Source organism: Magnolia sinica, chromosome 9 (assembly GCF_029962835.1).
Source record: "Magnolia sinica isolate HGM2019 chromosome 9, MsV1, whole genome shotgun sequence".
Lineage (NCBI taxonomy): Eukaryota > Viridiplantae > Streptophyta > Magnoliopsida > Magnoliales > Magnoliaceae > Magnolia > Magnolia sinica.
Window position 1 is genome coordinate 26,786,903 of NC_080581.1, and position 13,292 is coordinate 26,800,194.

Sequence of the window (13,292 nt, forward strand, 5' to 3'; positions counted from 1 at the left end):
GTTTAGTTAGTCTGAGACGATTTGTTCTATTAATTTATACTTATATTTATATTTATAAGCTTCTTTTGCTACGCTTATACTCTACATTTGTTTCTATTATTTATTAACTGTTCCTAATCTCCTAATGACTTTGTGTCCATTAAACTTATTTCGCTTGTGCCTTGTTAATAAATGATGTATATTATCTAGCTAAGCGCTAAAGGCTTGGAAGCGCTCTAAATACCTCAAAGATCTTTTTGTGCAGCGATATATGTCATTTATGATAAGCTATCCCTGAATGGTCAGGAGAACGATATAAAAGTAAGCGCTACTGATAAGAATTTTTGGGCCATCCTCCTATCACGGGTAGGCCCGGTAGATTATTGATCCCGAATATTTGTCACTGAATCAGGATCCAGTTGTAAAACGTAAGTGTATTGAAAATGGCCCACAGCGTGGTGATCCAGACGGTTGATATGGTGGATCCCATGGATCATCCTTTAAGATCATCTAGATAGGAAGATCTCAGCGGTCCAATGTTTTTTCCTTTATGCAATGAATGTGGACCGTGGTCAAACTTTCTTATTAACCACCTATTTGGTGCCACCAACTGAAGAAGGGTTAGATTTTCCATTAAAGAGATATTTGAGGCATAGTCTACTCAAATTGAGGACATAAAATGGACCGTCTTGATCACCGACAAGAAAGGACCCACTTGAATGGAACCAGTAGACTTGTGGACACAATGAATATCCTTGGATCGAAAATGACATCTCCCCATCAGATGGACCACTAAAAATGAAACTGATCCAAGTATCAGGTGGACCAAGTTACAGGAGACAGTGGTGACTGACCATTAAAAACTATTTTTGGACCACAATAGTTTTGGATCATGCTGATATTTGTTTTTTTCCTTCGTCAAGGGCTTTGTGACCTTCTCAACAGGTAGATCGGCCCTAGAAAGTTTTAACGGTGGACGTTGAATCACCTCTGTTTCCTGTAGTGTGGTCCCCTTGAGGTTTCTATTTCTTTCATTTCTCGTTTCATGACTTTAAATTATCTGGAAAAAGCGTATTGACGGCGTGGATGTACTATATATTTATTAAGGTGGGCCCTACGGCCCTGGCCGTACCTAATCCGCTGCCATCTGGTGGTACCTCCGACGCCGGGATTAGGTGGTGTTGCAAACACCCCCAATGGTTGTCTGGTGATGTGTTGGGTGCTGTGGGGCCCAATGTGATGTATTTGTTTTATATCCAGGCCGTCCATCGGTTTTTCCAACTCATTTTAGTGAGGAAAGAAAAATTAAAGAAGATCCCAAGCTCAAGTGGACCACACAATAAGAATGAGTGGGGATAATGCTACCCACCGTTGAAGCCTTTCTATGTCCCACCGTAATTTTTATTTATCATCCAACCTGTTGATAAGGTCAATCAGACCTGGATTAAGGGAAAACGTAAATATTAACCTGTTCCCAAACATTTGTGGCCCCCAGAAAGTTTTCAATGGTGGGCGTTCAGTCACCACTGTTTCCTGTGGTGTGGTCCACTTGACCTTTATTTACTTAAATTTTGGCTAAATACCATAAAATGATGTGAAAAATTGGATGAACGGTATGGATATAATTCATACATCAAGTTAGGCCCCACAGCACCCAACACATCACCCGACAGCGGCCGGTGGTGGTTTGGCAACCCCACCGGACCCGCGTCCCGGACCTAAGGAGGAGAACTTCATACTCCGATGGATTATGAAAATTTATGCCCATGCACTCATAAATTCATATCCATGGATCATTTAAAGCCCAAATCAAGCTGTCAAATCCATGGGGCCTACCAAAGATGTATCAAAAGCAAAACACCATACTGAATAGATAGCCTAAATATCCGATCAGTGGACATCAAATGAACGGTTAGGGAAAAATGTTGAGGTTGCAGTTTTCAGGTGGACGTCAGTAATCAGATGTTTGGATCGTCCAATCAACATCTCTTCTTGGGTGATGTACTGTCCTATCAACTTCGATTCAGTTTACGACACGTGTCACCCAAGACGGTACGGCCCTTACAACAGGGCCCACCTTGATCTATGTGTTATAAATCCACACTGTACATCCGTTTTTCCAGATCATTTTAAGGGTAGGCAAAAAAATTAAGTAGATCTTGGTGTCAAGTGTGCCATGCTATAAGAAACAGCGGTGATTGAACAATCCACCATTCAAAAATTTCCAAGGCCTACATTAATATTTTTTAAAATTTATTTTCTATCTAACCTACCAGTAAGGTCCAAAGAAGACAGGTGAAGGGATAAAAACAAATATAAGATTGATTCAAAACTCTTGTGGCCCATAAAAGGTTTTTTATGATTGAATATCACCCTATTTCTTGACGCATGGTATTAGATGGGATTAGGTAGGATGGAATTGGGTTGGGTCCCATGCTAATTCCCCTCAATATTTGAGAAGAATTGGAAAAGCTTAGCATTAGACTTAGATGGAATTGCATTGGTCCTGTGCCAATTTCACTCAATGTTAGCAAGTTGTGTAGGTCCCACCATAATGTGTAGGCCATATCCACACTGTCCATCCATTTTTTAAGATTATTTTAGAACATGGGCAAAAAATTAGATAGATCTAAAGCTCAAGTGGACTCAACCATAAAAAGTCAGTAGGAATTAAATACTGAAAACTTCTTTGAGGGTGTAAGAGTTTTGGATTTACCTCATTTTTAGGCCCATGCCATAAAATAATGTTACAATATAGATATACAGCTTAGATACGACACATATGTATTATTCTCAATAGTACCAAATGACTGTAAGTATAACCATTCAATGTACTATTGTATTACAAACATGGCATGGAGTTAAGCTTATGCCATGGTAAAATGGGACAATCCTGCCATACATAATAATTATGTTTTTTAATCTCATCGCACTTAATCCTTCCGAATACAATGCACCAAACACCCTCATGTACGGTCCACCTGTGTTTTGGTCCGGGTTTCTTGGGATAATATCCATCTAGAAAATCAGATGGACGGCGTGGATTTGTAGTACACACAGCAAAGTAGGCCCCATGGTAAGGGCCGTACCGTCTTCGGTGAGGCCGGGGCATTCCTAATCCATTCCGGTGTGGATGAACTCTTACACCTTGCGAGTTTCTCAAATGCACCTCTTTTAGGTTAGGTCACGATACGGTACTCCTCTACTGCACAAGAAAACGTAGTCCGTCATCTGTGGAACGTTGGTTTTTGCAAGATGAACCTCATCAAGATACCTCCACAATGGATAGGCTATAGACAGACTTCTTTTATGCAAAGATGATCTAACCATTCTCAAAATGAACTTGATTAAAAAACCGTTGATCACAGAAATATCTCATTTTACAAATTATCAAAAGTCTATAATCTTATTTTGAATCTTTAATTTTTTCTAATACACTATCAAGGGTTGGATCTACATATTGAACGGTTCAGATCATGTATAATTGTAAATAAATTAACAAAATATTAATTAAAATATATATAGTTCGCGGACTACCATACGAGGCCACCCAACCTAAAACCCTAACCCGAGTTTTTACCCAACCAAACCCTTGAGTTACCAAAACAACCCTAACCTGAGTTTTCAAAGCGTTTTACACCCCATCCTGAGAGAGGAGGAGGGGGCTTTTTCTATTTTATTATTATTTTATTCTTCCCTTTTACTCCTTCCATGGAATCCACACACCTAGTCTTTGTTTCCATCTCTTAGTTAGTCGTCGAGGGTATTTTGGTCTTTTCAGCCTGTTAGGGGTTTTTGCTTCTTTAGGGTTTTGGGAGCTTGGTTTGGAGATATCTGGTAGGGAGGATTGGAATGGAGATGGAGAGTGTTTGCAGAGAGGATTTGGTTTCTTTGGAGAGGATGCTCTGCTCTGCAATGGAATCTGTTGTAGCAGAAGCTGTTTTGGCTGCTGCTGGGAAATCTCTGGTTTTGCTGCTCTTGGCGGTATTTTGGATTTCAGCCCCTCTCCACCCATCTCTCTCTCTCTTTTGCTGTTTTTTCATCTGGAGTTTGCTGGAAATCTGTTTTTGTGATGTGGGTTTTGCTGGAAATCTGTTTTTATGATGTGGTCTTTACTGTAATTGTAGCTTCTGCTTTTATGATGTGGATATTTCTGTGAATTTTGGTCCTTTTTATCATTTTTTTGGGGTTGGCTGGACTTTTGTATTTGTTCTGTGTTTGTGGGTTTTTTTTTTTTTAAAAAAAATATTTTTGGGGCAGAGTTTGGATTTTGCTCTAATTTGATGTTGGTCTTCTTCTTTTTTTTCTTTTTTCTTTTTTCATTTGTTAGGGTTTTGGATTTGGTACTGGGAGTATTATGGGAATTAGGGTTTCTTTTTGAAGCTGGGGTTTTGGAGGTGGGTTCTGTGATGTTGGTTTTGGGTTTTTTTTTTTTTGGAAGCAGGGTTTGTGATTTGGGTTTTTGGGTTTTGTGATTTGGGGTTTATTGTTTGCTTTGTGGAGTTTTGATATTGGTTTCTCATACGGGCTTTAGGGCTTTCCTAGGGTTTCGATGGTTGGGTTTGGGATCTCGTCTTTAGGGTTTTGAAGTAGGGTTTCTGCTTTGGGTTTTCCGGTTTTGAATGTGTAGGGTTCTGCCGTAGGTTTTAGGGCGAATGTACAGCAACTTCATTGGATTTTAAGGTGTTTTAAGAATAGGGTTTTTCCTTTGGGTTTTGGATTCTGAAACCAGGATCTGGTTTTGTAAGTAGTGTTTGTGATGTGGTTTTTAGGGATTTGAAAGAAGAGTTCTGATGTTGTTTTATGGGGTCGTCTGGCAGCATGAATTCTGAGTGATTCGTGAGGGTTTCAGTTTTTGGGCCGTTTGGTAGCTAGGATTTTGATTTCTCCAAAATCCCTCAAAAGAGCCCTTTTTGCATTACTACCTTATTTTCAAATCCTCTTGATTCCTCAAGTTTCAAAATCCTCTGGATTCCACAGGATTTTAAAAGTTGGGTTTCTGCTCTGCTCTTCATGGTTTTAGGGGTTCTGAAAGCAGGTTTGCTGCTGTGGATTGTAGTGCTTATTTGGTTTTCCTCCGGAAGCTTATAGAAGTTTTGAATTTGGAGTTTCCTTGTTTGTTTTACCCTATTTTGAATACTATGGTTTTCTTTACATGTGAATAGCTTGCTCTGTACCTATCATTTACACCATTTTTTTTTTCCTTTAAACTATAGCTGGAGTACTGTTTCATTTCTTTCCATATTTTCAAGTTTGATGGTTTTGAAAGGCAGAGGTTTTGCCAGGAGTATTCTCCTATTCTATTTCAGCCTATGGAGTTTTAAGGAGGCTAGGGGTTTTGTGGATGTGCCTTTCTCCATTTTGGTTGCGATCTTTACAGTGGTGTGTTTTATTGAATGAAACACTTGCCCTTTGTTTCGGTGTCTTCCAAGATGTTTTCTCCATGATTTTAATATTACTATCTCTGTACTATCATTTGTTGTTATAGTATCTTAACTTATTCTTTTGAAGTTATTTGTGATTCTATCTTGCTTAACCGTTATTGATGGTAAGATTATGAGAATATGAGGCCCATTTTCTACATACCATATGAAGGAAATGATAAATCTTGTGAATGTTTTTAAGTTTGCAAAGGTCCTCTTGTCTTGAAAGCATTCGGTATTTTGTCGTCACAACTATTCTCATACATTTTCTATGCGGGAAAGGTTTTCCTAATTTTATGATATATTCCTTGTTGTGGTACTAGATTTTGAAGCAAAAATGGTAGCATGTTGTTTTTTAGTTATAAATTTACGATGCAAACCACGTGCTGAAACTTTATGGACTGTTCGTGATTTTTAGTTTTTACAAGTGGTCATTGCACCCACATTGGATGGTGTTCACGCAAAAAGAAAAGGTCCCAGATGGAAAAATCCTAAACCCTAAATAAATAGCCAAGAAATAGACAGTTACTAAAGAAAACATGTTGATGGTTGACATCCAACCAATAAAAAGCCATATAATCTATAGCTAATGGTCCATCTGGGTAGGGATAGCTCAGTGTTTGGGTTAAGACTAATCCAGATTTTTGTGGGCCCTGCACCGTCCATAACAGAATCATTCATTCTTCTAAGTAGGAAAGTGCTGATTAGTATAGTGAATCTGATTTGGAGGGTCTGGGGCCCACCAATACCCTTACCCATCGGGGCTGCAACTTGAGTTCAGATCAACCCAAACCCGACTGACCCAACCGTGTTTGGGTCAGGTTGGCTCGGGTTGTCAAGTCCCCGTGGTGAGGTTTGATTTGGAAAATGCAACCCGGTTGGTTTCAGGTTCACCAAATTCAGATCGGGTTGGAAACAATCAATGTATCGCGGTTAGGTTGGATCGAGCATAGAGGAATTTGGGTTGGGTCCTCTTGAGGTTGAGCGGGGCTTAGGTAGACCCCCAGCCCAACCTAACCCACTGGACCTGCACTCTACTCCCCACAGATGGATCCAAAGGGTTTCCTTCTTGGGGATTATATTGTTTCCCAGGCAAGGACCATTTTACAGAAAATTTTGGTGAGATTTATGGAGAAACGGAATTTGTAAATGCTTGCTTTAATGCTCAAGCTCTTCTACTTTTAAGCAATGCCTTGTTATCTGTTCTCTTACATTTATGAATTCTGTTTTCTTTTACCAGATGGGCTTGCTGTCAAAGCAAATGGTTGTTTTGCCAAGAGCAGCTGACTTAAACGAGAAGTACGGGTTTTTTTATTTTCTTTTTCCAGTTTCTTTTCCTGTGTAGGAAAAAAGGAAATCGACAGGTGGGCATTACTCTAATTTCGGTTTCTGTTCATGAACTGGTCTTCAGGGATGTTCTAGCTGTCATCGGCAGAAGCAAACCCATGGTTGCTGCTCCTGAAAACAAGGATGATGGTGAAACTGACGAGGATGACGACGATGATGAGGATGAAGAAGGAGAGGAACAGGATGATGATGGAGGTGAGGATGATTTATCAGGTGAAGAAGAGAACGACGGAGACGATGGGGAGGATGAAGACCCTGAGGCGAATGGAGAAGGAGGGAGCGATGACGACGACGATGACGACGATGATGACGATGATGACGATGGAGAAGATGAGGAAGAAGAGGAGGATGAAGAAGATGAGGAAGAAGAGATCCCCCAGCCACCTGCTAAGAAGAGGAAGTGAGTATTTGTAGGTTGTTTTTCTTTTTTCTTTTTTCTTTTTTTTTTTCTTTTTTTTTTCGTTCTTTGTTTTAGGGCTGAGTGTAGGAGGGGTGGAATGTTAGCTAAGGTTGGTATGTGATAGATAAGAGTTAGGAAAATTGCCCTTTGTTGTGAAAGAACCTTACCTTTTCTTCATTATTCTACATTATGTTGTCAGCTTATTGGCTTCTTTCCCTCTTTATATATCTATATCTATTCATGGAATGAAAGGGCAGTTTTTAACTTTTCATTTTTACTGCTGATTTCTCATGTATACTGTGGAACATGGAATCCATGAGACCTGCACGTTGTTCGGACGAATGGCTAGCGTCGTGGGTTTGCTCCCCAGAAACGAGAGTTCCACTGCCCGATGCACTGATTTGTTGCTGATTGCCTGCATCTGTAGGATTAGTCTCGACTTAAAAAGCGTCTGGGACACCCTGTCATCATTAATAATAATAATAATAATAATAATAATAATAAATAATAAAAAACATGAAGTTCATGATGATCCCATGCCAAACAATGGAAAAGGAGAAAAGGGTTTTCCTTTAATGGGATAATTTCCATTCTCCGGACAGCAAAGAAAAAGAGAGATTCCACCAACAGTTATTACACTTCCATAAATTGGATTATTTTCACAAGAAACTAGGTGATTGTTGTGAGAGGAATACGATATTTCGACTAGCTATCCACACAGCAGGTAGCAGATTAGGTGGGCCATGGCCTCACCCAAGATGATGTGGGCTTTACTGTGGGGCCCAGCTTGATGTATGTATGTATGTATTGTATATCCAGACTGCCTATCTGTTTTTAAATCATTTTAGGGCATCAGCCTAAAAATGAAGCAATCCAATTTTCAGGTGGACAATGACATAGGAAACACTGGTGATTTGTCCATTAATAGGCAACGAGTTTTGGATCAAACTGATATTTGTTTTTTCCTTCATTTAGGCTCATGTGACATTATCAACAGGTTGGATGACAAATAAAAATCACAGAAACATTATGGTGGGCATAGGAAGTTTTTAATGTTAGGGCGTTTAATCACCACTGTTTTCTATAGTATTGTCCACCTGAGATTTGGATTTCCATTTTTTGAGCTGATCCTAAAATGATATGGCAAAACAGATGGATGGTGTGGATATAGAATAAATACATCAATGTGGCCCCATGATAAGGACACCCCCCTTCTTGGGTGAGGCTTGCACCTAATCGGCTCTCCAAACAGTATTTAAATGGTGATCATTAGAAAAAATTAGCATTAAAAAAAGAAGCCTTCCAAAAATTTAGTATCCAAACAGGCCCTTCAAAGTTTGTAGTACATAGAGGTGGGCAAAATAAATCCGATCCGGTGGATCAGACTCGATTAGACCCGAACCGACGGTTTGGATCGGTTAGAATCGGGTTGAGTAATTCAAATTTGAACGAATTTCGGATCGAATTCGGATCTTAGTGGATCCGGAACGACGACCCGACCCGATCCAGAATCAGGTATTATATAAAGTTATTTTACTTTTAACCCTAACCAAAAACACACCCGATCACTATCTCTCTCTCTCTCGCTCTCTCTCTCGCTCTCTCTCTCAACACTCCAACCCCCGCAGATTCCCTCTCCCAAGCCCTCACAGTCCAACCCCCGCGTACTCTCTCTCTCTCTCTCTCTCTCTCTCTCTCTCAAAGCTCCAATCCTCGCCTCCTCTGCCGATGCAGGTAACGCCATTTGGAAGGTGACCCCGCACCGGCCAGCTAGCTGGCGTCAAAGCTCTCTGGCCCACCATGATGTATTTTTAAATTCACGCCGTTCAAAGCTCTCACGCACCATTAGGCATCAGGTATCTCTCTCCCATTCTCTCTCTATCTCTCATTCTCTGAAGTGTAGAAATTGGAGAGTTAGGGCTTCCAATTTTGAGAGTTTTAGGGTCATAGATTTAGGGTTTTTATGGTTATGGAATCTATTATTCAATAGTGATTTTAGGGTTTTGAGATAGAATTTAGAGCTTTCTTTAGAGTTTTAGGGCCACAGATTTAGGGTTTTGAGATAGAATTTAGGGCCACAGATTTAGAGCTTTCTTTTCTTCTTTTCTACTTCTTCCTCTTCTTCTTCTCTCTGTCTGTGATTTTAGGGTTTTGAGATAAAATTTGAGATAGGATTTTAGTCGGACTCGGATCGGATCAGCTCATACACATTTCGGATCTGTTCGAGTCAGGTGACCCAGACTCGGTCCCGGATCGAAACGAGTTCGGGTCAGGTTACCGAGATTTCAGATCTGGTCGAGTTGGACCCAATCCGATCCGACTCGGTTCGATGCCCAGCTCTAGTAGTACACTAGCAATGGTTATGAATGTCAGCATTCTCATACAAAAAACAATCGGGAGAAATTGGTTCCACAGGGATATGTAGAAAAGCAATATGGAGAAATTGGTTCCACCAGGATATGCTTTTCCCAATGGATAAAGTAGTCATGTAAATTGATTTCCAAGGTTTTCCAAATTTGGCTGCAAGTTTGCATTTTCCATTACTACTAGTAAAAGTTAGCTATTGATCTTGATATTGTGGGTAGGTTGTGTGGGGAAAGCTACAGACCTATTTTTTCTTCTTTTTGTACATATGCACCTGCATCCTTTTACTCACACTCCAGGTGATTTTCCCAATGAGTACTGAACCGATGACCTTGTGTTGAATCTCCTGTGAGTGGCATGAGCGAGGACTCAACGGGAGACTTATCTTGGAAAGAAAGGGAATGGATTAGTTTTTATCTGGGTAACACCTTAGTGGGTATGATTCTTACCAGGTGGACCCCACTATATATATATATATATATATATATATATATATATATATATATATATATATATATATATATATATATATATATATATATATCCTTTCAGCTCATTTTAGGACATTATGCTAGGATTTAAGAAGATCCAAATCTCTAGTAAACCACACCATTGGAAAGAGTGGTGAATGACCATTAAAAACCTTTTTTTCAGGCCATGAAAGTTTTGGATCAATTTTATCTTTGTATTTTCCCTTTATCTAGGTCTGTTTAACCTTATCATCGGGTTGGATGCCAAATAAAAATTACAGATCTGTTTACAGTGGGCCTTGCGAAGTTGTTAATGGTGGTCATTCAATAACCACTGTTTCCTGTGGTGTGGTCCATCTGAGATTTGGATATGCTTAATTTTTGTGACCGCCGTTAAAATGGTCTGGAAAAATGGAGGGATGGCAAGGATATACAAAATATCATCAAGGTGGGCCCCACTGTAAGAGTAACACTTAACTAATCTGCTCCCAAAGAAATCATTCCAAACTCTGTGGGTTGTGGATTTCAACCCAGATTTCCCATTTTGCATTTCTCTTCATACTTCTCAACTGTTTGTGGGCCATAAAATTAAAAGTTATCTTGATGAGGAGATATGTGGGTCATTGTCGTCCACCAACAATGGAAACATAATTATCTAACCATTGGCTAACTTGGAAAATTATAACTCAGAAAATGTGGACCATGCATAATATAATTCCTCATTTGTTGTAACATATAATCTTCTGTTGGTAAACATCTAAACATTCCTTTTTATGATGGACCAAACCCAAAATCCCTTTATCCTTAGCATGTGCCTGTAGATGATTACTGAAAAATACAGCAGTGGTCCACTTTTCATGGAAGTAAGGTCAAAGATTAAATGTCTAGGATCTCTCAATTTGGGAGGAGGCACATGCCTCATTGTATAAAACAAGGGTTCAATAAAGAGAGATTGGATGTCACACGTGCACATGAGGTTGGGGTTTATTGAATGATAGGGTTTAGCTCATCTTTTTGTAAGAAATGCTTGATTCGGTGTAATTTATGTTTTGCAAGGCAATGGCTATGTACAAAAGATGTATAATATGTTTTATACTTGGGGGTATAGGATCTACAACGAGTGCAGGAAGAGATACGAACAGAGAATTAAAATTCACAAAGAAAGGTGTAGCCTACACAGAAAAAAAAATATAGGTAGGCTGAGTCTATGGTTAATAAGCATATAGATGTATGGAAATTACCTAATATATGAAAATTACCTAAAGACACTTCCCCATGTTAGAAATCCCATCCGATGTCCTTTTCAAAGTCCAAAGTTGACAGGATTAATTGCATGGGTAAAATCATTGCCAATGCTTTAAATAAAAAAGAAGATAAAACTAATTCACGCTGCTTGTGTCATATATGAGTATTTATCATACCATTGCTCGTTAAAATATTTATTCTATTTCAACATTAAATATTTAAGACCTATAATTTTAAAGCTTCATTTTTCTTCCCAAGTTTAACTTCCCTCTTCAACTTTGGTATAAAACCCTTTGAAAGCATCGTCCTCAATATGGATGGTCGAAGTTTTGGTCTTAAACTTTTTAAGGCATGCTATAATTCAATATACTTGTTTAATATAGAGGCATTTTCACATCAGGTTTGACTGGGGTGACCTGTCTGAAGTGGGGCCACACTCGGGGTAAGTGGCTTGTGTGAATTGGGTGGCTTGTGTGAGATGAGACCCATGTGAAGTGGGGCCCACGAGAGGGTTCGGTCGAGAGCCTGACTTGGCTATAAGATAAAGGGATTGATTCACAATACTCTATCAATTTGAGCTTTTGGAGCAAGTGGGTAGTTGTCATGTGTCACTTATACTTGACTTGTTGACATTCTTATTCCTTATGGCTAAAATTTTAACTTTTTTTTTTTTTTTTTTCAGTATATTTAGTACTTTGAACTTTTATCATCTCATATATTTTACCATATACCAAATTCCTAACTATGGTTAATACTCTTTATGAGATTTTTCAAAGTAGTGTCATATTTTAAAATTTTAGTGTTTCAAAATTCTTTTACCAAAACTTTTTCCACCAATTTTTCATTTAAACTTCCTGTCCCATGTATATGTTGCCTTGAGAATAGTCCCACATCGAGAAATGACATGGAATACTTAGTGTTTATAAGTGAGATGTGATGTAAAAGGTTCCAGCCTTCTAGGGACATATGGGTCTGCTAGTTGAACCATTTCTTTTGAACGTGCACATTGAGTTCTGCAATGGCCATGGCACTTCATTTCTAGCAGAAGATGTGTTTGTTCGGGTAGTCGTGCTACCTGAACCTTTTAAAGTGGTGCTTTAACACCGATTCAGTTCAAAGTTTATAAATAGATTGTCCTTTATCTGTTTTTAACATTTTAAAATCATCAAGTCTAGTCTGTATTTTGGAGGTTGATTGTCTGAGACTCCTATTGTACTTGGAACGTGATTCAAGGAGAGCAATTTTATATTCAAGTCGAGTGATTCCAAATTACATCTCAATTCGAAAATTCACAAGTCTTTCTTATATCTTCTCCTTACTATTATTTTTTTTTAAAAAAATAAATCTTTTTTTAAAATTTTTTTTAACATAGTCTACATTGTTTTCAAATTTTAAAGTTGAATATGAAAATAATTAAACTGTGGCCGCTATTACCATAAGCACTATGACTATGTTGTCTAAAATCAAACCCTTTTCTAGACAACACTTTAAATAATGGAAACGAAAGTTGAATTTTGCATTGGACACTTGAAAGTGTTTTACATCTTATCTAAATCATTCAAGTTTGATCCAAAGAATGACACTCATGTAAGAGATGCTAATAATTGCAAGAGCTATATTCTTAATGCCCTTTCTAATGAATTGTATAATGTTTATGTTTCTTTTGTATCTACTAAGACATCTAGACTTAAATAAAAAATTTAAAAATTTTAAAAAATAAAAAATAAAAAAAAGAAAAAGAAAAAAGATTTATGTTCTAAAAGATGCAAGAGTTAAGAAATATCTAATTTTCTTGACTTGTGATGACAAATGATAAACTTATCACTAGCTAAATTTATAATTATCAAAATTTGGTACATGAACTCTTGATTAAAAGAATGAAATTAGATGAATTGTTTCTAGCAGGAGTTCTTATAGAGAAATTGCTAAAAGAATATAAGAATTGAATGAAACACAAGAAAAATTATGTTTATGTGGATTATATTGTACATATTAAAATTGAGGAGATTGATAGAAATAGGAACCACGAAGAAAATGCAATTGAGATAGTCTCAAAGAAAAACT

At 38.1% G+C, this 13,292-nt stretch overlaps 1 protein-coding gene across 1 annotated transcript; it reads left to right on the forward strand.

Moving 5' to 3' along the window:
• Nucleotides 1-3,603: 3,603 nt before the first annotated feature.
• On the forward strand, nucleotides 3,604-7,424 carry LOC131254756 (phosphopantothenoylcysteine decarboxylase subunit VHS3-like). The gene is made up of 3 exons (XM_058255475.1): nucleotides 3,604-3,963; nucleotides 6,643-6,701; nucleotides 6,814-7,424. The coding sequence occupies exons 1-3, from the start codon at nucleotides 3,832-3,834 to the stop codon at nucleotides 7,151-7,153; spliced, it is 531 nt and encodes a 176-aa protein (XP_058111458.1). The 5' UTR covers nucleotides 3,604-3,831; the 3' UTR covers nucleotides 7,154-7,424.
• The last annotated feature ends 5,868 nt before the right edge of the window (nucleotides 7,425-13,292 follow it).

What these genes read in the sequence shown, in the direction of transcription:
- LOC131254756 (XM_058255475.1), top strand. Translation starts at nt 3,832, where the DNA reads ATGGAGATGGAGAGTGTTTGCAGAGAGGATTTGGTTTCTTTGGAGAGG. An exon ending in TGGTTTTGCTGCTCTTGGCG is followed by an intron (nt 3,964 to 6,642) that starts GTATTTTGGATT and finishes TTCTTTTACCAG; the next exon opens with ATGGGCTTGCTGTCAAAGCA. An exon ending in GCAGCTGACTTAAACGAGAA is followed by an intron (nt 6,702 to 6,813) that starts GTACGGGTTTTT and finishes ACTGGTCTTCAG; the next exon opens with GGATGTTCTAGCTGTCATCG.